The sequence below is a fragment of the Gobio gobio genome, assembly GCF_949357685.1.
Source record: "Gobio gobio genome assembly, chromosome: 12".
Classification (NCBI taxonomy): domain Eukaryota; kingdom Metazoa; phylum Chordata; class Actinopteri; order Cypriniformes; family Gobionidae; genus Gobio; species Gobio gobio.
In genome coordinates, this window is record NC_137105.1 from 32,183,365 (window position 1) to 32,209,969 (window position 26,605).

The following is a 26,605-nucleotide window of genomic DNA, read 5'->3' on the forward strand; positions in this document are numbered from 1 at the left end:
GTGGAACACTAAAGGTACATTTTGAATTGTTATCCAGGCCACTCTTTTTAATATCACAAAGCTGCAAAGTGACAAACAAACAAAGAAAGTATCATAAAAGCTACATTCAAATTTTATGGAAATATCAGTCATATCATCACACAAAAAAGAAATGCTGCTTTTATAAAGCTGTAATCTTTAGTTAGCATTCATTATAATTGCGAGGAAAAGAGCAACCAGTACATTATTAATTTGGAACAACATGAGGGTAAGCAAATAATGTTACCCAATAGCCCGGTGTTAATAGGGTGCAATAAACCCTACTTTGAGTTTTCGAGACTGTCAAAGATGAGTTCAAACAGTGTGGCCTCTAAGATCCTTTATTGTAGTGAAATGAAGAGTAGCAATATTACAGAAATCTTGTAATTTACAACTGTACATTGGGACTACATTAAAATTATTGTGTTACCACCATAAACTATTTTATTATATTATACAATTTAATTGGTGTAAATGTCTATTTACATAGCTTCATACTGGCAAGAGTTTAAACTGATTCAATATTAGCATATAAAATCAATGTAACACATTGAACTCTATGTGTCACTAAGTCAAACAGTTGAGCTTAACAGTTGGAGATTCTTTTAAAGCTGAAGTGTGCAATTTTTCTATGTTAAAATATGTTCTCCTATCCCAGCTTAACTTCAACTATAAGGGTCAACTATAGGGAAGCCATTTTATGGGTTGATTTACATGGAAAGGTTTAAACATTGTGGCACTATCAAAACATTGCTCTGTTTGGTTGATTATTCTGACCAGGCTAACATAGCAACAGTGGTTCAACCAATGATGTGAGTTTGGGGCAGAGCTATCTGACTGATGGGAGGAGTGTTTGGGAAACCTGTTTGAAAACAAGGTGATACTAGTGGCACACAAATTACACACTTCACATTTAAATCTTAGCAGGAGTTCGGTATTGCAATTAAAAAAGAAGCACTCACACATAAGATTCCTTAGCATAGGAGAATTCCTCAAATACAGGCTGACTACACCTGCGGGACACTCTGTCGTGCCTCGTCTGGGATACTGACTCAGACATTGCTCTCTGCCGGAACGATACCGGCTGTGGTTCCACTGATTGATCACTTTCTGTGAATGTTTCTATGCATTCCGTGGGTTCGTTAACTTTGTAAATTTGTTCCAAAAGGTAGTCGTTCATAGATATGGGGCGAGATTTCCTGCCCAGCTCTCTGGCGTGTTGGACCGTCATGGCCCTGTACTGCGGAGGGGCCGGTTGTGCTCCGGTCTGCAGCGCCTGCTCATATGATGGTGGGCTGCATGGCATACGACTATCCACCTGTTGGAAAACTTCAATGGCAGAGAGAGGCCGTCGACGCCGGACAAGCTCATCAATGTTCTCTGTCTCATTTTGTGAGTCCTCTTGGAGAGTTTCACAAGGGAAGGCAGCTTCCTTCTGGGACTCCCCCTTTTTCAGACTGCCTCTGTTAAATGTAAAGTTTCCGATGCTTTTGGCCCTCATTGAGAGGGATCGTCGGGTCACTTCCAGGTCTCCTTGGGCATGGTTATGTCTAGACTTACTCATAAAGGATGAATGCCTAGTAGACTTGCTTTTGCGAGGGCTTTCAGGGGATGGCAGAGGTGACGTGGTTATTGATTGGTCTGACAGATTTGACGAGGTGCTGTCTGAGGAACAAAACGATGGGCAGGAACCAGCCTTAGATGTTGGAGAAGACACACTGATGGGCATGTTCAAACTTCCAACCACTTTCTTGAGAGACATCTCGGATCTTCTGTTTTCACAGCGGTGGGGATGCAAGAAGGAGTCATCTGAGTTCTGCTTCTTGAGTGGTTGGTTGTCAAAGTCTTCCTTCTCTGTCGAAAAATCATCATGGCTGCGGGCAAGTTCTCTTAAACCCGTCATGGAGGCAGAAGGAAAAATGGAGGGCTCAGAGCACCGGCGATTGAAAGGTTTTGTGAAAGCATCAAATATCGCGTCAGAAGAACAAGACTGAATGTCAGAGCGTCCTATCTTGCTTAGGCCTGGGCTCCCATGTGGCATCATGTTGTCCTCTTGAGTCTGGCTCTCAGCTTCCACGCAGTCACAGTCAACATCAGGATCTGTGCTGTCATATGCTGAGTCATGCTGGTGGACATCGAAGGATATATCGGGGGACATCAAGGAGGCAGAATCTGTAGAGAATAAATCAATGTTAAAGGTCTTGGTGGCTCTGTCATGCTATCAAAACAATGCTCGGTTCATTTGAGCATACTGGCCAGCCCCACACAGCAACATTTACTCTACCAATGCCATGAGGTTGGGGTGAGACTATCAGTGTTGCCATTGGTAGAAGGGAGACTGTTCCCTGCTGAAAAATCCAACCTAATCTGGTAGCTGTGTTTTGAGACATGGTAGCTGTTCCAAGCTATTTATTAACTTTTTTCAAGCTGGTAGATCTTGAAGCAGCAACAAACTAACTAATATCCTGTTGAAAAAAAAATGCTAGTTGCTTAGGACCAGTACTTGACCAGCTTAAACCAGCTCATGACCAACTAAGGACCAGCTTAAACCAGCTCAAACCAGCTGCCATGCTTCAAAACATACCTAACCAGCATATGCTGTTTAGTTTGTCATACCAGTTTTAGATGGTCAAGCTGATACTTATGCTGATACTTATGGCAGGTTTTTGAGCCCGTAATTTACAACTTCAAACCACGACTCACGACTTTGTAGTGTTCCAGGCAAAGTCACGCCAAACTGCCTGAGCGTAAGGAATTGTGTGGTAGCTAGATGTAAACAAAGCATGGCGGACCGTACAGGGCTTATTCTAATTTACAATCATTTCTATCGCCAAAGGTGCGTAACGTTACTTGCTTATTCGAGGGAAACGGAGGAGAAAAAATCAGTGCATACGGCAAGAGAAGCTGTTATACTTTTTATTTAACGTTATTTGTATATTTGTTTCATAAACACCACTTCCATATGGGGCTGTCATTGTTGTTTTGCGTCAGAGCTCGTAACTGGGAGTACATTGATCTAGTATGAGTTCACATGTGGGAAGTCACGGGTTTGACTGCCATTCCAGTGCATTTTCACGGGTAGAAGGTTGGAAAAACATTGGTTACGGTTTGCCTGGAACGCGGCTTTAAAAACATAGTAGCTGAACATCAACTTGCAAAAGTTACTGGCCTGCTTGGACCAGTTTAGTTAAAAACTAGCTACCATGTTCCAAAACACAGCCACCAGCTTAAAATGGATTTTATAATAGAGATTGATGTAATGCTATTCCATTTGCCCACACTAATTGTGCAGAAACATCAGCTTTAAGGCCTCTTTCTAAATGCAAATGTATTAACGCCATACATGCTCTTTACAATAATATTTTGGAGCTCTTGATAGGTTGGATATTATTTATTGAGTTTGAATAAATTACGTAATATGAGATAAAATTGCCTCATATCTCATCAGAAAGGGCTTATCAATGGTCCATAGATCTTAAGGTACATTTAGGAATTATATTTCAGTTCTTATTTAAAAAGGTAAGATTTGTTTACCTGACTTGTCTATGGAGTCCTGTTCCTCTAAATCCCCAAAAAGCATCAGGATAGTGTGTCCAAATACCTCACAGCAATTTTCAATTAGGAACTGGATAAGTTTTGTGACCTAGAAAACAAAATAATAATAATGTTGTGTTTTGTGTGCAACAGTGTCACAGTGCTTTTGGTGCTGTGGTTTCTTATGCATCTAAACCGCACCAGGCACACGCCAGTGCCAAGTTTTGATCTTAAATCAACAGATTAGTCAAATCGAGACTGCAGAGGTGTATCATGAAAAAAAATGTCAGAGACCTCTGACACACATTCTTGCTAAGACAAAGATCAGGAAGCTAAGTTCTATGTTTAGTGCAATAGAATCAACACCAAGACAGACCTCAAGAAACCCTTTCATGGCATAATAGATTATTTAGAAGTTTTATTTAGAAAAAGACGGGGTGGGGGGGTCGCAGCCAAGTGTCTGACCTTTTCTACATCATCTATGTCTAGGGGCTGGCTGTCACGATGCAGCAAGGTTGGTGCAATGCACACTGCCAGGTTCTTGGTATCCATTTTGTTGGTTTCTGAATGCTGACTGATGTGGTGAAACAGACACAGCAGGTGCTGCAGGAGAAGACTGTTTGCTTTGGGCAACTTCTCTGCCATTCTGAGAGCAGGGAACAACAGAAAAAAACAGTTAGGTCCTTTTTCCATTAACCACTCTTCCCATTTTAATTTTGATAAGGGAGGAAGGACAAAAACAGAACTACCTTTCTGACATTTTGTGGCCAGACTTCAGCTTCCAATTTCCCTATTTTCAAATCTCTGAAGAGTACATAGAAAGCCCACAGAAAAGTCCCATTTCTATCACCCCGTCTGTGCCAGGGACTTTTTTTTAACAGCCCCCACATCTTCTCACAGTTTCCCTCTACCATGAAACTAAAGTGAGTTTACAGCTAGGTCACGAGAGAGAGAGATAGAGAGAGTACTCACTTTCTCAGCTCATTCTGAGAATCCTCTGTCCGCTCTTTCTCCAGAGCACTGATCCAGCTTTCATAGTGCTCAAACACCAGAAGGCCTCCAGGGAGCTCCCTCAGGTAAATCTGTCAGTACAGTAAAATTAAAGAAATGACTCATTGTTTCAGACACCTCAGAAATGGAAGAAGGGTCGTTGACAAGAGACATGCATAGGGGAAGGCTGGACCTAACATAAACAGAGTGTATTATTCACCTTCAACAATCCAACCAAGAGTGTCACAGGCAGGGCTTCCATGTCTACCTCAGCTCCAGAGTTCAGCTGATCTCTGAGAGCATTCAGGTTTTTGCTGTTACATGGGACTCTGAAAACACCCTCAGTAAATGGACCCTTCCTGAACAACAACAGGAGTGTTTCCTGTTGGAGGACCAAAAACAAAGTTTGAGGAATATAAATCAACCGATTTTTAAAAGTCAACACGAAACTGACCCTGGAATCAAAAATGTGTCATATTTACTTTTATTTCTGGTGCATGCATGATTCATCAGTGCATGTTATTCCAAAGAAGAAAAACGAAAAATGAATGTCGTCATAATCTGTCATCAGAATGTAATAACTTGCTTCATGTCTGAAACGATTTTTCATACTTTCTTGATGCCATCAGTTTCCAAGGTTTGTTTGGCAAGGGTTTTGTCTGATTCTACAAAAACTTCTTAACTGGCTGTTGTTTTGACCATATTTTTGGCTCCAATCAGAATTATCTTGAAAAACTTTGATTGAGGTCTGGATAAGGTTAGCAATATATTGCATGATGCATATCAAAAGAAACATCATGTGTATACCGATTGCATCTGTGGTGGAGATGTTTTTGAAGACAGATTGCTATTTACTTGTTCTTAGACAAAAAAATCATGATATAAACAATGATACATCTATATAATACATTGACGTACAGTAATTGGTTTTGGAAGTGCGGTGTCATCTTGTAGATGTCGTCCAAACAGCAAGTTCTTAGCACTGGCCCCAGGATGAGCAGGAATGCTTGGGTTTGTAGAGCTTCTCTTCAGCTTAAATGTGAAAAAGTTCCTTTTGCCTCCATTCTCTATTGAGGCCAAGAAAAATACATGATAAGCAATACTTCAAATTATTTTAAATTTGTTGAGTTCAACAATAGTATAATAGGTTTAGGTTACACTTTATCTTAAGGTGTCATTGTTACATTGTAATTATATATTTAAGTGCTGAGTGGTATTAATTAACTACATGTACTTACTTACTATAGGGTTTGGGTGAGGGTTAGTTGCATGTAATTATGCATAATTTATTGTTATACCTATGGTAAGTACATGTAACATATGTAACAAGGACACTAAAAAAAGTGTTATTACTAGAGTAGAGCAATGATGTCCTCAAACTGTGTTTTTCACACCTTTGTTTTCTCGCACTTTTTTTTTCACTCCCACCCAGTTTCAATGTTTTTTTTTTCTTTTTTTTTTCTGGCGGGCACCTAACCAAACATGTGGTTTCGAACAGCCATTTTGACTAGTTTAAACTCACCAATAGGCTGCTGTGCATGTGCCTCCTGGTTATGAAACTGCTTTGAGAGGGTGGAGATTTTGCCGTTGCCCTGGGAACAGGCACATGTTTGTCATGAGCGCATGAAGTTGTAGTAGGGTGTGACTTCAGATTACACACATGCAATTGTCAAAACTATGATAGACTTTTTCATTCATTTTTAGCATCCTTATTTTTGTTGCTGTAGTCAAGTGTCATTCGAAGAAAGTACATGTTCGCCAAAGGTATAAATCTAATATGAAGTGGTGAATATGAGAAAAATTGAGTGCTCACATCAAAAGGCAACTCTACGCCAGAGTCCATCCCAACTCCGCTTAGAGTTTTATTCTGTAAGACATAAGCAAAATAAATGCCAGTTGATTATCTGGACTGCAAAACAGAAAGATATTTCCATACACAGACCAAGACTGAGGACTTACATCATCTGAGATAAAAGGAATAGAAGAAAAATATCCCATTCCAAGCATTTATGCAGTTTGACCCTTGGAAATCTGATCACTAATGTTTATGAATCAGTGACAGAGGAACGCGTACCGTGGTATTGCCACTCAGCACCTTCATGAGGACGCTGGGCGGTGGAGAAGTGCTGCTTGCACTCGATCTTGCCTCTGCTGTTTTCCTGCAATGACATTTTAAATTGCATTTTCTGTTATGCGGCACACATAACATAGTGACTTACAGCAAGAAGGGTTTGAGAACATTTCTCGACACAACCGGTAAACATGCTAATAGACTTCTGCGTCCTTAACTGGAGTCTAAATCCACTTTTTAGCATAACAAATTGAGTAAACCTTGAATTTCATAATTTCGTATGTATGATATGTACTAAATGACACCTCACCTGTGTAGAGTATCTAACCAGTGATCCTTTAGCTCAGGCAGACTGCAAGTGAGAGAACAGCATGGTGTGAGTTAGTAATCCACAGAGAGTGTAGCATGCGTGATTATGTTGTGAATATGAAGAGGCCGCACACGCTCGACCTCTTTACAACAGAAAGGGCAGGAAAGTCTCAGTGAGTCATGAGGACAGGAAGCAGCATCACAGCTACAGCTACCACTTCCTCATTTCAGAGTGTGGCTAGGCGACAAGTGGAAAGTTTATCTGTTCGACTTGCAGTTAATTTTTTTATCGTTCAAGTTAGATTAGGCCTAATGAAACGTGTAGGTAGGAAGAGTGTGAAATTGATGTAATCATTTATATTTTTGGACTAGTGTGAAGCATGGACCCTTTCTGCAGAAAAGATTACTAACATATTATATTTGAGTTCTTCCTTTCTCACATCTTGTTTTAGACTTGGTTACTATATGTGCATACACATGATATACACATTCAAAGCTATCTAAATTATCCACTGTATATGTTTTATGAAATACCAAATACTAAACCCTAACATTTTGTTAATCACAGTAACACTAAAAATATATAATATTTAAAAATGTTATATGCAATTTAGCCATTTTACTCATTTATGCAAGATTAAGGAACTGAATGTCCCTTGACCTTTTGTTTAATTCACACTGGTGCACTGTCACAGACACCATCAGTGGGATTTCTCAGTTGTGTTTTGTCCTCGAAACCATTTTTTGAAGGTCTCAACCGCGTTTGATTCAATATATGTCATTCATATTGCAACTTGTGTGTCATGTATTTCAATATATTTGTAATTACACATTTGCAATTATGAAGTTGCAAATTAGTACACTTATATTAACTTTAAATTTAATATCCAATAATACACTACAGCGAAAATTAAGTAACTTACATGTCCTTCAGTATGTTAGTCAACACATTGAATATAAGTATATTCTTTAAAGGTGCAGTGTGTGATTTTTAGTGCCATCTAGCAGAGAGGTTGTGAATTGCACCCCCCTTTCGGAGCACATAGAGAAGATACGGTGGCCGACACAGGACAAAAATATTGTCTAAGAGAGCAGAGAGTGACTAGCGCTCTGTAGAGAAGTTTGTCCGTTTAGGGCTACTGTAGAAACGTGGCGGCGTAAAATGGCGATTTCACTGTAAGGGGACCCGCAGTGTATGTAGATAGAAATGGCTCATTCTAAGGTAATAAAAACATAACGGTACACTATGTAAGGTCTTTATACTCCACTGAAAACATAGTTATGTATATTATATTGCATTTATGTCAATAGATCCTCATAAATACTGCACACTGAACCTTTAAAGGATGACAAAAATGTACTCTTTATTTCAAGGTGATGTAGTTACACATTACTACATATACTTAACATAGTAATAACAGTAAATTATGCATAATTACAAGTAACTAATCCTAAACAACCCTAACCATAACTCTATAGTAAGTACATGTAGTTAATTAATATTACTCAGTACTTATTTGTGTATGAATAATGTAACTATGTCACCTTAAAATAAAGTGAAGATGATTAAAAATGAATGAGTTGAAGTACACTACAAGTGCACATTCAATGAAATTAGTACCATCACCTTTAAGTAAATAATAATGTTCTTCTCTCGCTTCCCTCTTATTGCCTTGATTTCCATTATGTGTTGTGGTAGGCTTATTATTGGAAAGGCCTCTATTGGTTTTGACATGTGACTAAATCCACAACTGAACTTCACTATTCCTGTTATAGTAACTGCCCTTTGATGCTGATGGTACTCATTGACTTCCTTTTAATGGCTTGTTCCATTAAAAAGAAGTGCAATATTGCAATATTGCTTATCATATACCTCTCTATGAGATAGTGTGTGTGTGTGTGTGTGTGTGTGTGTGTGTGTGTGTATATATGTATATAAATATACACACACACACACACACACACACACACACACACACACACACACACACACACACACACACACACACACACACACACACACACACACACACACACACACACACACACACACACACACACACACACACACACACACACACACACACACACACACACACACACACACACACTATCTGGGATATATTTGGCAGCAAGTGGTCATTTTGTCCTCAAAGCTGATGTGTTAGAGGCAGGAAAAATGAGCAAGCGTAAAGATTTGAGCAACTTTGACAAGGGCCAAATTGTGATGGCTAGACGACTGGGTCAGAGCATCTCCAAAACTGCAGCTCTTGTGGGCTGTTCCCGGTCTGCAGAGGTCAGTATCTATCAAAAGTGGTCCAAGGAAGGAACAGTGGTGAACTGGCCACAGTGTCATGGATACTGAGGCTCAGTGATGCACGTGGGGAGCGAAGGCTGGTCCATGTGGTCCGATCAAACAAACGATCTACTGTAGCTCAAATTGCTCAAAAAGTTAATGCTGGTTCTGATAGAAAGGTGTCAGAATACGCAGTGCATCGCAGTTTGTTGCGTATGGGGCTGCATAGCCGCAGACCAGTCAGGATGCCCATGCTGACCCCTGTCCACCACCGAAAGCACCAAAGGCACGTGAGCATCAGAACTGGACCACGGAGCAATGGAAGAAGATGGCCTGGTCTGGTGATTCACTTTTTCTTTTACATTATGTGGATGGCCGAGTGCGTGTGTGCGTCGTTTATCTGGGGAACACATGCACTAGGATGCATATGGGAAGAAGGCAAGCCGGCGGAGGCAGTGTGATGCTTTGGGCAATGTTCTGCTGGGAAACCTTGGGTCCTGACATCGATGTGGATGTAACTTTGACACGTACCACCTACCTAAGCATTGTTGCAGACCATGTACACCCTTTCATGGAAACGGTATTCCCTGGTGGCTGTGGCCTCTTTCAGCAGGATAATGTGCCCTGCCACAATGTAAAAAATGGTTCAGGAATGGTTTGAGGAGCACAACAACGAGTTTGAGGTGTTGACTTGGCCTCCAAATTCCACAGATCTCAATCCAATAGAGCATCTGTGTAATGTGCTGAACAAACAAGTCCGATCCATGAAGGCCCAACCTCGCAATTTACAGGACTTGGATCTGCTGCTAACATCTTGGTCTGTGTATATGTCTGTGTATATTTCTTCCTGCTAGAGGTCGCTCGGGCAGAAATCATATTCATGGATGAGCTTATGTATTAAAGATTGACTAACGTTACTGTAGTATGAAGCAGGGTGAGGCTTAAAGCCGTTGGAGCGGAATGAGGTGACTGGAGCGATTGCTAATGAGAGACAAACGTGACACGACTTGAGAACAGTTTAGCTTTAATTATGCCGCAGACGGACGCTTCCGCTTTTTCGGTCATGCGTATGTATGTGGTGTAATGCAGCACTGTTTTATCATATTAGATACATTTGAATGTGTTGAAAGTTATGTTATAATGCTACTCTGTGTGTCCGCTCGACGGCTATACTATGTTGCACACTGCAGTAAGCTAGATCGATATTAGGCATGGTAAAACTTGTTACTCGTGGTAAATCAAGAATACGAGATTTAAACAATAAGACTAACTGTGTTGCGCTATATAACAATGATTAGTTGCGTCTTTGGTGTTTTCATGGTTTCTACAAAATAAAACCGGAAATCGAGGGTAACGCGAGTACGATGTCATTGATAGGCGACGAACGGATGCATGCCCTGGTTAAAATGGCTTATTTCTCTGGATTTAAACATTCTTGGAAACATTTGGGATAATGTTAGTACACAAGTCAACAAAATATATAACACTGTTCTAGAGGTTTTGGATATTTTAATAAAAAAAATCTTACATATTGTGCGTTTAAGGGTTTCTACTTGTTCAAGTCAGGCTATCTTTGTCTTACAACTTACTCCTGAGTGGTGCAACCAACTCCTAACACCTGTGAGAACACCTACACTACCCCACTTCAAATGAAGCTTTGAAAAACACCTACTTATCATCTCACAATGACTGCAAATGTCCTTATACACCTAATTGCCCTGCACCTGTCATCATACACTAGCAGTAGCATCCTGACTACTTATTGTTTTGGTTAGCAGCCTAGTTTCAGCGTCAGACAACATGCCCACAGACTACCCACATGCTTTGCTATTCGTGTGAATATGTCCTCATGAAGGTTCAATCTTGCTCCTAGATATCTTTCTTGCAGCTTAGTTCCAAACCACAATTTTTTCCCCAATAAATGATAAACAAAAACCTCACCGGAACGACACCAGGCACAGAGAGACAGACCAAGCCAATACGATGGATGTCCTTAGATCAACATCTGTGTCTTCGTCTTCTGCCTCCTCGTCTTCATTTTCAAAGCTGCACACCCACAGGTGCTTTAGATCAATTCTGTGTTTCAGTCTGTAACTTGCATTTGACCTGTAATCACAGCAAGGTTATATTGTATTATTTTTTGCCATATGGTAATGATCTTCAAGAACATTTTAAATTTGTATTGGCATAATGTACAGTCAACTCATTATCGCAAAATGAAAATGACAAGGTATCTGTGCAGTTTTCTTTGAATGTACATAATAAATACTACATGAACTGTAACGTGGAATTACAATATCATAAAAAAAAAATCAATCACCTAGTATGATGCAATATATTATTATTTAAACTAACCCAAAGGATAAAAATAAATGGGTACAATGGGGCTAAAAGCCAAAGAGAATGTGATATTTTTCTGGTCACAAAATATAATCAAAAATGTATATATTATAATATCTTTAACCCTACAGTTTTACCAGACACTTTTGCCTTTAACCCTATTGTTAGGTTTTTATATTGTTTTAGTTTGTAAGTGAAACAACTTCCACAGGTAATAGGACATTATTTCTCATTATTTATTTATTTATAGATTTATTTACTTATATAAAGATTTATTTTTGGAATTTTTGCCTTATTATTATTATGATAGGACAGTAAGTAGACAGGAAGCGAATTCAGAGAGAGAAAGGGGGGGACAGGATTGGGAAAGCTCCACGAGCTGGAACTCAAACTTGGGTCACCCGAGCTGCCGACAATTAAGGTTATCAGGGCAGACGATGGGAGTTATGGGACATTATTTTCTACTTGACCGCAATGTTTTATTCTCCACAATTCAATGCATATTGCCTGTACATAAATTAACCTTTATGTTATATATCATGACAGATTAAATCTATAAATAAAAATATTTATTGCATTTATGAAGAAAAGGCTCAGCACCACCCAAGGCTCTATTGCCCATTGCCTCAATGGTGTACAGTGTGTTTTGGCAGATTGCTGAGGCGGTCAGGTGGATTGCCAGCAACAGCCATTTTAGGATTGTTTGTGATTTGGTCTTAGTAACTTATCTTGACTACCCCCAACTTTCCACAGATTTAGGAGCTCGTTTTAGCGCTAAAATTCTGTGTGAAATACACTTAGAGCAAAAATGTAGGAGTCCTAAAATTAGGAAGGATATGCAGATTATTTTGAAGAGTTTCTCCTAAATCGGCAAGTAAGGAGCTACTTTTAGCTTTAAGAAGTTTTGTGAATACAGCCTCAGGCATTCAGAATTTTCCCTATCTGCCATTTTGACCTCAGCCCAAACAACTAAAAAAACGTGATCATCTTCAAAACAAAACCGAAACTCATAACATATGAATCACATACAGTAGCCTTTATTTTGAGACAGAGATGCTCAGATGCTCAACACAAAAAAAAATTCTGCATTTTAAAAAGTATTATCGTAAACCAGATTATTAATTTACAAATTGTCATTGCACTTCATAACGGCATAGTCCAGGAATATATTACAGTTTAGTGACAAGCAGGTGTTGGGGAAAGTACTGTAGTGATGTTGTGGGAGAAAAAAAGCACCTTTTACTCCAGAGTTTCACATTCATGTCTTGTCCAGTTCATAGTTTCATTGTCATGTTCATGTTTAGTTTGCATCGTTTTCGCTGTCACCATTTGCCTGTGTTCTCAATAGCTATGTTTCCATCCAAAGTTGCGAATGTAACTTAATCGCAAAATTGCAATTTCGCATAAAACATTTGCGAATACATTTTTTTGTGCGCTCATTTGTTTCCATTCAGCATGTTTGATGCGATATCCTAAAATGCGCATAAAAATAGGTGGATGGAAACATAGCTATTCCTAGTTTGTTGCCATGGTTTCTGATTGAGCTACGCACCTGTTTCTTGATTCGTTAATCATTCCCTCTTTGTTTCTAAGCCCTCAGTTCTTTCTGTTCAATGTTCTGTGTTGTCAGTATTAATGTGTAGTGTGTTTTGTTATTCCTGGTGTTTATTAAAAGTATCTATTTGTTCATCCTGCGTCACGCATCATTTTGGTAATTTGGATTAAGTCACACTGCAACCGTGACACGGGACCTTTAGCCCTGATGTTAATCATAATCATCATCATCATTATCCCCATCATCATATGAATTTGACTGTATCATATACACAGTCCTCAACATATTTATTTTATATTTGATTTCAATACATTCATATGTAACTTAAAAGTGAATAGTGAATGAAACATATGCAGCACCAGCATTTCTTTTACATGCCACATTTAGAAAAAAAAGGAAGTAGCTGAATTCCCCTATTTCTGTGACATTTTTATTTCATTACTTTTGGCACTGTTTAAAAAGCTGTAAAATCCTGAAAACTATAATTTATATTATCACACTAAGCAATAAGAAATCAAATTCACTAAACCATTTATGCATTCTGTGTGTTTCTAAAGTAATTTTATTTGTAATTTTTGTTCCTCCAGCACCTCTAATAGATTAAGCAATGGGTATTGCATAAGCCTCACCATGGGTCCTGCGTTATGCAATAGCAACTCTGCAGATTAAAGGAGCTTCTAGTGTTTTAGCATTAGATCTTGGGTCACTTGTTTTGACCATTAAAACTCATGGGAGTATTTGATTTGTTTCTTCACTAACTGCAGCTGAGATTATTGGCTTTCTGAGATCCTAAATGGAAGTTTACTCAAGTGATGACCGAATGGCCGAACCATCCAAGCATTCAATCTATTCTCTCACATCAAGGTCAGACAGTCAATAAAGATAGAACCAGTCAATACAAAAGTAGCAGCAGAGGTATTATGTGTGCAGGACAGTTATAATCAAACCTTGGCTGTCTTGGGGAAAAACACACATAAAGGTCACCAAGTTTGCACATTACAACTAAACAAGAGCTTGCCAGAACCAAGCTAGCACTTTAGACATGTGCCAGAGATGTGCAGCTTTAAATAGTTTTTTCTGAATTTTTTTATTTTTTTTGCCAAAAGTAATGAAATAAAAATGTCACAGAAATAGGGGGATTCAGCTACTTCCTTATTTTTTATAAATGTCGCATGTAAAATAAATGCTGGTGCTGCATATGTTTCATTCACTATTCACTTTTAAGTTACATATGAATATAGTGAAATAAAATATTAAATAAATATGTTGAAGACTGGGTATATGATACAGTCAAATTCGGCCTAATCTTATGATGATGATGATGGTAATAATGATAATGATGATTAAGATACATCAGGGCTAAAGGTCCCCTGTGTCAAGGTTGGAAATGGTGACAAGGAAAACGATGCAAACTCAACTAAACATGAACATGACAATGAAACTATGAACTGGACAAGACATTAATGTGAAACTCTGGAGTAAAAGGTACTTTTTTTCTCCCACAATATCACTACAGTACTTTCCCCAACACCTGCTTGTCACTATAAACTTTAAAATATTCCTGGACTATGCAGGTATGAAGTGCAATGACTTTTTTTTAAATAAATTAATAATCTGATTAGTAATACTTTTTAAAATGTTGCCAATGTGTTTTTGAGCTGAGCATCTCTGTCTCAAAATATACTGTATGTGATAGTTTCAAAATGGGTTATGAGTTTTGGTTTTGTTTTGAAGATGATCGCGTTTTTTTAGTTGGGCCGAGGTCAAAAAGGCAGAAAATTCAGAATGCCTGGGACTGTATTTACAAAACGTCTTAAAGCTAAAAGTACCTCCTAACTTGCAGATTGAGGAGAAATTCTTTAAAATAATGGTCGTGTCTGTTCTAATTTTAGGACTCCTACATTTTTTCTTTTTTTGTTAATGTTTGTTTTCATAAAAAATTCTAACCTTTCATTGAAGTAAAACAATTAAAAGTGGGGGGAAACTCACATTATGAAATAAATGTTTTTTCTCTAGTTCCCTTTGGCCACAAATATTGGTACCCAATTACTGCAACCTCCTTTTCCCAAGATAACATCTCTGAATCCTCTTCTATAATGCCTTATGAGTTTGGAGAACACCTGACAAGAGATCAGAAACCATTCCTTCATACAGAATCTCTCCAGATCTTTCAGATTCCCAGCTTCTTGTTGGTGCATCTCATCTTCAGTTCACCCAACTCGTTTTCTAAAGGGTCTGGGAACTGGGACAGCCATGGCAGAAGCTTAATTTTGTGCTCAGTGACAAATTTGTGTGTTGATTTTGCCAAACGATCTCATGACAATACATATCAATAGTACGAGTGTGCAATCTCGTGGAATGTATACGCCAAAACGAGTTTTGGCATGCATATGCTACTCAGTTTTTCTGTATATGACACGCTTTTGGGTAGGGGGTGGGGGGTTCGTACGTATAATACGCCATAAAGTGCGTACCATATGCACGCCAAAACTCATTTTGCCATATACATTCCACGAGATTGCACACTTGTATTATTTATACGTATTTTCCTGAGATCGGGCTCTGATTTTGATGTTTGTTTTGGATCATTGTTCTGATGGAAGATCAAACCATGACCCGTTATAAGATTTCTAGCAAAAGCGGTCAGTGTTTTTTTTGTGTGTTTGTTATCTGTTGGTATTTGCTAGAATCCATGATACCATGTATCTGAACAAGATGTCCAGGACCTCCAGCAAAAAAATTGTCCCACCACATTAAAGATCCAGCAGTATATATTTAACTGTGGGCATGGGGTACTTTTTTATATTTATCGTGAAATTAGACATGGAAAAGGGTAGGGTTATTTCAGGTTTAGGCTTGGAGGTGAAATTATGTTTAGCTTTGCTTGTTGAGGTTTTAGATGTCAGTATGTCGCAATGTATGTCACGCAAAAATAAAGGTTTACAGTAACGAATATGCATTTACAGTGCCAAGACGCAGAGTGACTGTTAATGCATTATTCGTAGTGACCCATGGTAGAGTTATTTCGTGTTTTTCCTAGAATGGGCAGTTTGTGACGTATTACAAAACATTCGGTGGGACATGCCAATCAAATACAGACGTGACACAAATAACACGTTTGAAAAAAAATATTACTGACTTTAATGCTTTTATTGACATTTAAAATACAACAAAATTAGGCTATTTATTTAGATTTTTTTGTCACTATTACGTCAGTAGCCTATAGGTGCTCGAGTAATCTGTCAGTCACTACTGGAGGTGTCACGAAACATGGCGACTAGTTCTGCGATTCGGTGTCATGTCAGTGTCAGTGTGTCGCGATAATGTCAGTCAAACATGCCACTATTGTTACAAACAGAGGTGACACGGATAACAGATGCAGGTGAAAGCAGAGTTTATTTGCAGAACCAGGAAGTGAGCAGATCAGGTGAGTGTCAGAGATGGCAGATCAGGTGAATGCAGATTACGATGGTGATACGATACGTTTCTTGATTGCAGATCAGCAGGACAATGGATCGAAGGAGACGAGGACCAGGAGACGAGACGAGACACTCAGGAGACGAAGGAGATCAGGTAGGCATACAGGTGAGTCCGAGGAAGCAAGCATGAGTAGTAGCATGTGCAAACGTTACCAGACAGTGCCTGAGTGCAGGTGGTGATTGCTGTGATGATGACGTGCAGGTGTGTGTGCTTAGTACTCTGGTGATTGAGATCGTTGTGGTTGTGAGAGGGTGGAGCCTGGCGTGCTTGTAACAGCTATCCACTGGCACATGCCAATGAAGACCGGATGTGCCAATACGCATAGTGACATGTGCCATTGGCTTCTGTGCGTCAGATGTCATGTCACTTAATGTTAATACTGCTGCTGTCACTCTGTTTGCAAGCGTAACTATGTTACTATGGTTACCAATGTTTATAGTGGCGGATTAATTTCAAACTGACTGGAACTACCTGTGCATTAAACGGTTTTACTGCACACCTTCCAGCCAATCAGAATCGAGTATTTAAACAGACCAAGGTATAAAAATAAACTTGCCTTGCCTTGCCTATAGATACATGTCCCCGTTACATCTTTAGTTGATTGGAAATTCTTAATAATATTAATGCCTTGATGGTGGAAATGGGGATTTTCAATGCTTTAGCTATTTTCTTATAGCCACTTTCTAATTTGTGAAGCTCAACAATCTTTTGCTGCTCAATCAGAACTATATTCTTTGGTTTTACTCATTGTGATGAATGATTAAGGGAATTTGGCCTTTGTATTTCCTCATATTTATACTCCTGTTCCAAGTCATGGCTGGACAATTTCATGTTCCTTGTCACCCTGGTTTGCTAAACGTAAATATGAATGGGAATATACTTCAGAGATATTTGACTCATAAGAATTTCTAGGGGTTCCAATAATTGTGGCCAACATGCACTGGAGAAAATTTTTTTTTTTCATAATGTGAGTTTCCCCCACTTTCAATTGTTTTATTTCAATGAAAGTTTAGAATTTTGTGAATTTTTTTAATAGATATCAGAAGGATAAACAATGCAGATTAATTTTCATGGCCGCCTTTCCTCATATTTAACTAGGGCGCCAATATTAGTGGAATGATCATTTTTATAAAGCTTGTATATTTAACTTAAATGACAATTAATAGGTCATTTGCATTGCCATTTAAGTGAAATTATTTAACTTAAATATACAAGCTTTATAAAAATGATCATTCTAGAAGAAAATTTCAGATGGCACTTAGAGGCTTTTGCATCTGAACTCTTCAAAACAGATATACTGTACCACACACACACACACACACACACACACACACACACACACACACACACACACACACACACACACACACACACACACACACACACACACACACACACACACACACACACACACACACACACACACACACACACACACACACACACACACACACACACACACACACACACACACACACACATTTATATTATAATTTATATTATTTATGTGTGTGTGTGTGTGTGTGTGTGTGTGTGTGTGTGTACTTATTGTATTGCAAAACACTATGAAGTGGGATACGGGTAAGGCTAGAGACTGGTTTGGTGGTATGGTTAGGTTAAAGGGTGGGTTAAAAAGGCCTCATCTAAATTAGACAAGATGTGGGGGAATCCCATCACAATCTTAGTTTGCTGGGGGATTCCCATTTCATGTCAAAATGAAAGCAACTCTAAATATAGTAGGATGGTTTATGGGCCCTTTTAGTGTGTAATGCACATTAGTTAACGTGTATGTTTGTGTGACCAGAACAATTTGCAATTCTTACTTGAGCTTGGCAATGACCAGGGCGTCACTGAGGAGGAACAGGTGTCTTTCCCTGGTCTTCAGTCCTTCGGTGAGCTGAGCACATTCATCCAGAATCAGCTCTGAGTTCTCAGTGGTCAATCCCAGCACAAAGGGACACTGATCTGCCGCCACCAGACATTGAGCTTCTTCCCTGAAGATGAGACAATTTCTCACTGTAAACCACCAATGCAACAACTTTGACCAAAGATTAATTAAATAAAAGTACAATTGGGAAAATCCAATAGTGTGGGTGAAAAGCGCTTTGTAAAATATCAATGAATTATTCTTTGCAGGCAGTCAAACAGTTTTCTAACTTAGTTAAAATATTTAATCAAGTGTACAGTATTTAATACAGTATATTTTAAATAAAATGCAGACACATACCTTATTGGGCTCCAAGACATCCCTAAAGCCTTTCCCAACACCAGGTTTGGAGCAGAACGTCTCCTCTGAGCCAGACCCCGCAGGTGCTGTATAAAGCAGTCATTATTTTATTTATTGTTCTTTTATTTTACTAATTTTGTTCATTTATTATTCATTTATTAATTCAAATGCAAACCATAGGAACAAGAACAGGTATATTTTTGAGTGATTAAAAAAAAGTGCTTAGATCGTACTGAGCAGATCAAAAAGGCAGACAGATGATATTCAACTTCCATTTGTTCCATAAACACTGCTTCTAGAAGTCAGATACTGTATATTTAAACATATTTCTTTAAATGTTTAATACTGACGCACAAGCATAACCAGCAATTCACATATCTTGAGGAATTTCAAAGAAAAAAAACAGACTAAGATCGATATTAACAATGCTGTTTAGTGACATTTGCACTAACAGTTTTACGTTTCGCTGGATCTTCTTCCTATTGATACTGGATTTTTTTCATTGATATGAATTAAGTTTGTTTATTAAACTATTGCTACGTATGGTTGTTTATTTAGTTTTTTTATTGTCCAGGTTTTCTTTCTCTCTCAGCCATGGCTGTGTTTTGGATGGAAGTGCTATATAATTAGGCATTCATCCCTGAAGTGTGCCTTGGGAGCTGTGGGTCATTGCGTTTTATTTCATAATTTTCATACAGCTGGCACTGCTTTTTTGGACATTTTATGTTTATGCTTTGGCAAAAATGTTCAAGACATGGTTATATATATATATATATATATATATATATATATGAAGACTTCAGATACAAAAGCCTCCAAGTCTGTCTGACGTTTTTCTTTAAAATAAGCATTTTGTCAGGCTCCTATGAATAGGTTTCTACCTAAGTACCGGTAATAATTGATATATATATATATATCAAGGCCGTAACCATGTCTTGAACATTGGGGGGGGGGAGCAACGGTTTTGGTTTGGAGACCAATTGGTCTTATTGGTTTATTTAGAGGAATTAAATAATTGAAGGATTAAAAGGGATTTAAGAAAAAAAAAAAAATTCAGAACAGTAAAAGTTCCAGGTCTATTGTTATTATGAAGGAAACTATTTGCAAATAATGTGTTCCTATCGTAAAACAATTGTCAAATATTAATTGTTTAGCTACTTACATCTTACGACACTTGCATTGGAATTGCATTGGAACAGAAACACACTGATTTGATTGGCCATCTCACTCATTCTGACAGTGACGAACGATGTTAGGCCGCTGAGCAGACCAGTCTAAATTTAACATTTAAAACTTTGTCATCCTAACAACATACAGAGCGCTGCGTAATGGAGTGCAGAAGAGCAGCAATTTGACCATTTCTATTTATTGGGGGGGGTGTCACGGAATTCTACTGATGAGGCAAGTTGTTGGACCCAAGTGCAGCTTTTAATCAAAATATCAAAACAAAGACATGGCAATACTAGAAACAAAAGACGTTGCTAAGCATAACTCACCTATACAGCAGGTAACAACATCAATAAAAGACAAGGACACACGGCAAACATGAGCTTAAATACACAGACTAAATGACAAGACAAGTGACACCTGTGAACAGTGATGAGACAATGAACCAATGACAGAACACAACAAGATCACATGAGGGCATGGGAATCACGTGACAAAGAAACACATGACAAAACCAGGAAGCTGACAGAACAAGACAAACTTAGAAACCTGACAGTAAACGTGATGAACTAAAAACATGAACATGAACCAACACCAAAACACCCTGTGACAGACCCCCCCCCCCCTCTATGGGCGGCCCCTGACGCCCAAACAATACCAAAACACCACTAGCCTAACAAAGTCTTGGGGGGCGGTCTTGGGGGAGGAATGGTGGGCCAGGCCCGTGCAGGGGCACTGGACCCAGACATGACCTGGACGGGCCTGGGAGCTTGGGCGGACCTGGACCCTGTGGCGTGGGGGGACCTGGACCCTGTGGCGTGGGCGGACCTGGACCCTGTGGCGTGGGCGGACCTGGACCCTGTGGCGTGGGCGGACCTGGACCCTCCGGAGCCGTGGATGGCCATGGCGGCAACGGCAGTTCAACAGGCCATGGCGGCAACGGCAGTTCAACAGGCCATCAACAGGACAGCGGGCTCGTGGGCTGGAGCGGGCTCGTGGGCTGGAGCGGGCTCGTGGGCTGGAGCGGGCTCGTGGGCTGGAGCGGGCTCGTGGGCTGGAGCGGGCTCGTGGGCTGGAGCGGGCTCGTGGGCTGGAGCGGGCTCGTGGGCTGGAGCGGGCTCGTGGGCTGGAGCGGGCTCGTGGGCTGGAGCGGGCTCGTGGGCTGGAGCGGGCTCGTGGGCTGGAGCGGGCTCGTGGGCTGGAGCCTGGACGTGGGCTGGAGCCTGCACGTGGGCTGGAGCCTGCACGTGGGCTGGAGCCTGGACGTGGGCTGGAGCCTGGCGGCCTGTTATTCTGTCACGGAATTCTACTGACGAGGCAAGTTGTTGGACCCAAGTGCAGCTTTTAATCAAAATATCAAAACAAACAAAGACATGGCAATACTAAAAAACAAAAGACGTTGCTAAGCATAACGCTCACCTATACAGCAGGTAACAACATCAATAACAGACAAGGACACACGGCAAACATGAGAGCTTAAATACACAGACTAAATGACAAGACAAGTGACACCTGTGAACAGTGATGAGACAATGAACCAATGACAAAACACAACAAGATCACATGAGGGCATGGGAATCACGTGACAAAGAAACACATGACAAAACCAGGAAGCTGACAGAACAAGACAAACTTAGAAACCTGACAGTAAACGTGATGAACTAAAAACATGAACATGAACCAACACCAAAACACCCTGTGACAGGGGGACTTGTCCATCTCAATGTCTATGGTGGTTACGGCACTGATATATATATATATATATATATATATATATATATATATATATATATATATATATATATATATTAGGGCTGTCAAAAGATTAATCGCGATTAATCACATTCAAAATAAAAGTTTGTGTTTACATAATATATTTGTGTGTACTCTGTATAATTATTATGTATATATAAATAAAAACACATTCATGTATATATTTAAGAAATATTTGCATGTATATACTGTATATACATTTATATAATTTATATTATATATAAGTATAAATATTTTATATATAAATATAATACATTTTTCTTAAATATATACATGCTTGTGTGTGTTTTTATATAAAAATAATAATTATACACAGTACACACACATATATTATGTAAACACAAACTTTTATTTTGGATGAGATTAATCGCGATTAATCTTTTGACAGCCCTAATATATATATGTATATATATATATATATATATATATATATATATATATATATATATATATATATATATATATATATATATATATATATATATATAGAGAGAGAGAGAGAGAGAGAGAGAGAGAGAGAGAGAGAGAGAGAGATTCCATATATATATCTTTCAAATAAATAATACAAAATTGCATGAATTACACTTGAAGTTTGCATTAAAAACATACATTTTAACATTAGATATACAACTTTTTTATGTTAAACCCACTATTGTTTTATAAATTGAATTGTTCTATAGTCTAAACAGTATTTATTACAATTACATCAGAAGCAACTGTAATTAAATGACTGAAAATTACTTTTTAAGGGAAAATTTACCTTTTGCACCTTTAAAAATTTATAATGTTTTGCTACTGAAGAGTATGTAATGACAAACCTCGTCCAAAGAACATGTTTACAGCTGAACAAAATAATGACCCAATTAGAATCGTCGCAAGCTAAAATATGCCATGGCCATATCTAGACTTAAATAAGAAAATGACTCGTCAAAGCTATCAGCATCCCATCAGTTTACACGACAGCTTGATCAAACAGCATTATGTATTTAAAGACAGGAAATGGCCAGCTGCTTTCCTGTTTCCATAGTAACCTAGACCTTTAAGAGATGTGCAGGTTAACGCATTTTTATAAGCAGACTGCATCAGAGCAGTATTTAAGGGACATTTAAATACTCCCATAGCAGGCCATAGAAATGCATAACAGTCATACAAGGATAATAAAACAAGTCATACAATTCAGCACCTCTGAGGTTAAGTGTCTTTAACACTGCAGCAGGGATGCAAAGCATTGAGGATAGAGAAAGGTTAGGGGGTCACCCACATCAAGCATGTTTTTGTTTCAAGTTATTGATTCTGTAATCATCTTTTCACTAACACCTCTTTACATAACTGCTTTGTGCACCTCCTATTGGTAAAAGAATACCACTCTATAGTGGAGAAAACAGTCCCAGATCTTTCAAGTGCAGGTCTCCTTATTTCCTTTCAAATAAATAGGTTTTGTAAACCACTGAACATCTAAAATGAGACTGAACATTCTGTTCCCTTATTAGAACTGGACTTGGCTCAGATTGAGCTGCGTTTTTCACTCTTTCTTTGTTAAAGTTCATTAATCTGAGCAAGGGTCATTTACACTTTATGCAAAATTAAACCTCCTCTTTCGTCTTCTTTTGTTTTTAATCACCTACTTGTCACTGATCTTCACTGATTTGGCTTCTTTAAGGACATTCAGGCTAAATCCTGATTCACAGTGGACCCCAAAAGCATTTGGTCCCTTAGGTCACTTTTAAAAATTCCTGAATGGCATTGGATGACATACAAAATATCAAACCAGTGGCATTTGCAAACAATTGAGTCTTGATATTTTCTTAGAACTTTATTTATTGGAGCCATTTTGTAATAACATTTAACCCTCTGGGGCTCTTAGGTCAGGACCCAAATTTTTAAAAATATATATTTTTTAAAAATCGTAGCTTCATCGGTCCGAAACTTGGTGACTTTATTGGTACTTGGTATATGAACACCCACAAAAATTGGGGACAGGATTTGAAAAGTCTAAGTGGTCGTAAAAAAAATAGTCACACAGGATCTTCAGGTCAAAAATGACCCCCATAGGAAATGAATGGGAAATTGGCAAAAATATGAAAATACAGAGTTTTTTTGTGCATACAATCTAAAAATCAGCCGCGTGAAGGGGTGAAGGGGTGAAGGGGTGAATCTCTAAAACATCAAGAGTGCAAAACAGACAAAAAAACTCACACACACACACACACACACACACACAAACAATTAGCTTTTGGAATGGCACGCGTCAATTTGTGTGTGCATGTGTTTTTGTGTGTATAAGTGTGTGTGTGTGTGTGTGAGTTTTTTTGTCTGTTTTGCACTCCTGATGTTTTAGAGATTCACCCCTTCACTGTTGACTCCTTTTTTTCTGCATCCTGGCTGATTTGTAGATTATATGCACAAAAACTCTAATTTCCCATTAATTTCCTATGGGGGTCATTTTGGACCCGAAGGTCCTGAGTGTGACTATTTTTTTTTACGACCACTTAGACTTTTCAAATCCACTCCTTTTTGGGTGTTCATATACCAAGTACCAAAGTTTCGGGCCATTCCGAAGAAGCTATGGCCAGTTTTTTTTATAAAACGCAAGATCCACTATAGGGGTAAAAATGTGCTATTGCGTGATAAAAATGCTCAATGTGTCCACCGTATGGCACCTATCTTATTTAAAAAATTGCTTTCATGAGGTCTAGGCTTGACTCTAAAATGAAATACAGCTTTAATAAAAAAATTTAAATAACTATATATATATATATATATATATATATATATATATATATATATATATATATATATATATATATATATATATATATATATATATATATATATATATATATATATATATATATATATATATATATATATTTTTTTTTTACGACCACTTAGACTTTTCAAATCCACTCCTTTTTGGGTGTTCATATACCAAGTACCAAAGTTTCGGGCCATTCCGAAGAAGCTATGGCCAGTTTTTTTTATAAAACGCAAGATCCACTATAGGGGTAAAAATGTGCTATTGCGTGATAAAAATGCTCAATGTGTCCACCGTATGGCACCTATCTTATTTAAAAAATTGCTTTCATGAGGTCTAGGCTTGACTCTAAAATGAAATACAGCTTTAATAAAAAAATTTAAATAACTATATATATATATATTTTTTATTATATTCAATGGGAAATAATTATTGCATAAATATTAATTATAAATCATAAAATTATCTCAAAACACCAAAAAAGAAAAGAAAAAATATTATTGAACAAAAATATATTTCATTGATTTTACTCTATTTCATTTTTGACCCGAAGGTCCTGAGTGTGACCCATAAATGAAGAACCCCAGAGGGTTAAAGAGGACCTATTATGCCCTTTTATAAGTCTTGATTTTGTTTTTGGGCTCTACTAGAATAGGTTTTCATGCTTTAATGTTTAAAAAACACCTTTTTTTGACTCCCCAGTCAGTCTGACCTTGTCCACACTAATAAGTTTTCATTTGAAAATGCATCCTTTTCTCTCTGTTTTGGCGTTTTTGTCCTGCGAAAATGTAGCTTTTTAAAAATGCTTTCCCATGTGAATAAATTTGAAAACACCATTTTCATGTTGTAGTGTGGATTGTGAAAACTGAGGTATTTGAAATTGATGACACATGTTTAGTCATGTGATGCATATTGAATCGATAGATATGTTGGCCTATGTTTATATAGCTATTGTACCTGTTATGTGCTATTTACTTTCACATTGTTGCTAAAGTACTTTGTACACTCTTCAAATCGCAAAGATAACAGAAAATGTAATCGGAATTGATGTCCTATGGCAAAACATGAGGGAAGTTGTGTTTTAGACCATTCATATAATGGTGATTGCATCAGTGAATGGTGAGATATTTTGCTAAATAAAATGATCATGCCAGAAGAATAGCATGAGAACTTTATTATGTCTGTTTTGTCTGTATCATCTCAGTAAACTTTTATGAGGTTTACACATGCATGTGTAGACGTAGCCTCAGTAACACTCTGTTTAGTTCTTGTCTCTATAAAGCCTCTCCTTCTGAAAAGCACAATGTGCACTGATTCGTCGGCTGGATCAGTGTATTGTGATTAGTCAACGAGCATGTTTTGGAAATGTCACGTCCCTTAACAATAAGTTTCAACACACTACTAACTAGGGATGCACCGAATCCAGATTTTTGGGGTTCAGCCGAATACCGAATCCACTGGTTAAGATTCGGCTGACTCCGAAACCGAATACCAAATCCTTCTCCCATCCTCAGTCCATTATCACAGTAAACACATTAACGAAGTAAACAACGTCCACAGCAGTGTAGGGATGCTATTGACCATTTAACCGTTAACCGAAAGTAAGAACTTTGATCAATTAATACAAGGGATGCACCGAATCCAGGATTCGGGTTTGGATTCGGCCGAATATTGGGCTTTTTGACAAGGTTCGGTTTCTGCCGAACCTCAGAATTTTTTTCCACCAAACCGAACCCTAGGCTTGCACCATGCACTATCCGCTGGTCGAACGTAATGATGCCGCCGTTGAAAGTGAAAATGGAACTCATGAACAGAAAACGTGGCAGTAGGCCTATGCTACTTTAAGTCAAAAGAAGGCGATTCAAGTCGAGGTTCAGCTACATGTTTAATTTGCAATGCCGATTTGTCTCGTGTTGACAAGGACCCTAAACAACAGCAGCTGTTAAAACATTTGCATAACATCAGAGAGAAAATGAGTTGTGCATGAAGGAATCTACAGAGAGCAGCCAAAATTTATTTTATTTTACCGTGCAATCAGCCGCATATAGATCAGATAAAATATAAATAAAAAGAATAAAATACATAGGCTT

The 26,605-nt window shown here is 38.3% G+C and overlaps 1 protein-coding gene across 1 annotated transcript in view; it reads right to left on the reverse strand.

Annotated features, from left to right (window-relative positions):
* The window catches only part of tagapb (T cell activation RhoGTPase activating protein b), a 33,290-nt gene continuing 6,685 nt past the window's right edge, over positions 1-26,605 (reverse strand). The window contains exons 2-14 of the mRNA XM_079830335.1: positions 18,821-18,906; positions 18,417-18,587; positions 11,160-11,324; positions 6,924-6,965; positions 6,617-6,701; positions 6,356-6,409; positions 6,065-6,134; positions 5,461-5,609; positions 4,763-4,924; positions 4,525-4,634; positions 4,018-4,198; positions 3,553-3,661; positions 1-2,190 (exon numbers count right to left, since the gene is read on the reverse strand). Of these exons, the coding sequence (XP_079686461.1) occupies positions 977-2,190; positions 3,553-3,661; positions 4,018-4,198; positions 4,525-4,634; positions 4,763-4,924; positions 5,461-5,609; positions 6,065-6,134; positions 6,356-6,409; positions 6,617-6,701; positions 6,924-6,965; positions 11,160-11,324; positions 18,417-18,587; positions 18,821-18,906 (2,598 nt within the window). The 3' untranslated portion in view covers positions 1-976. The remainder of the gene's footprint in view (positions 2,191-3,552; positions 3,662-4,017; positions 4,199-4,524; positions 4,635-4,762; positions 4,925-5,460; positions 5,610-6,064; positions 6,135-6,355; positions 6,410-6,616; positions 6,702-6,923; positions 6,966-11,159; positions 11,325-18,416; positions 18,588-18,820; positions 18,907-26,605) is intronic.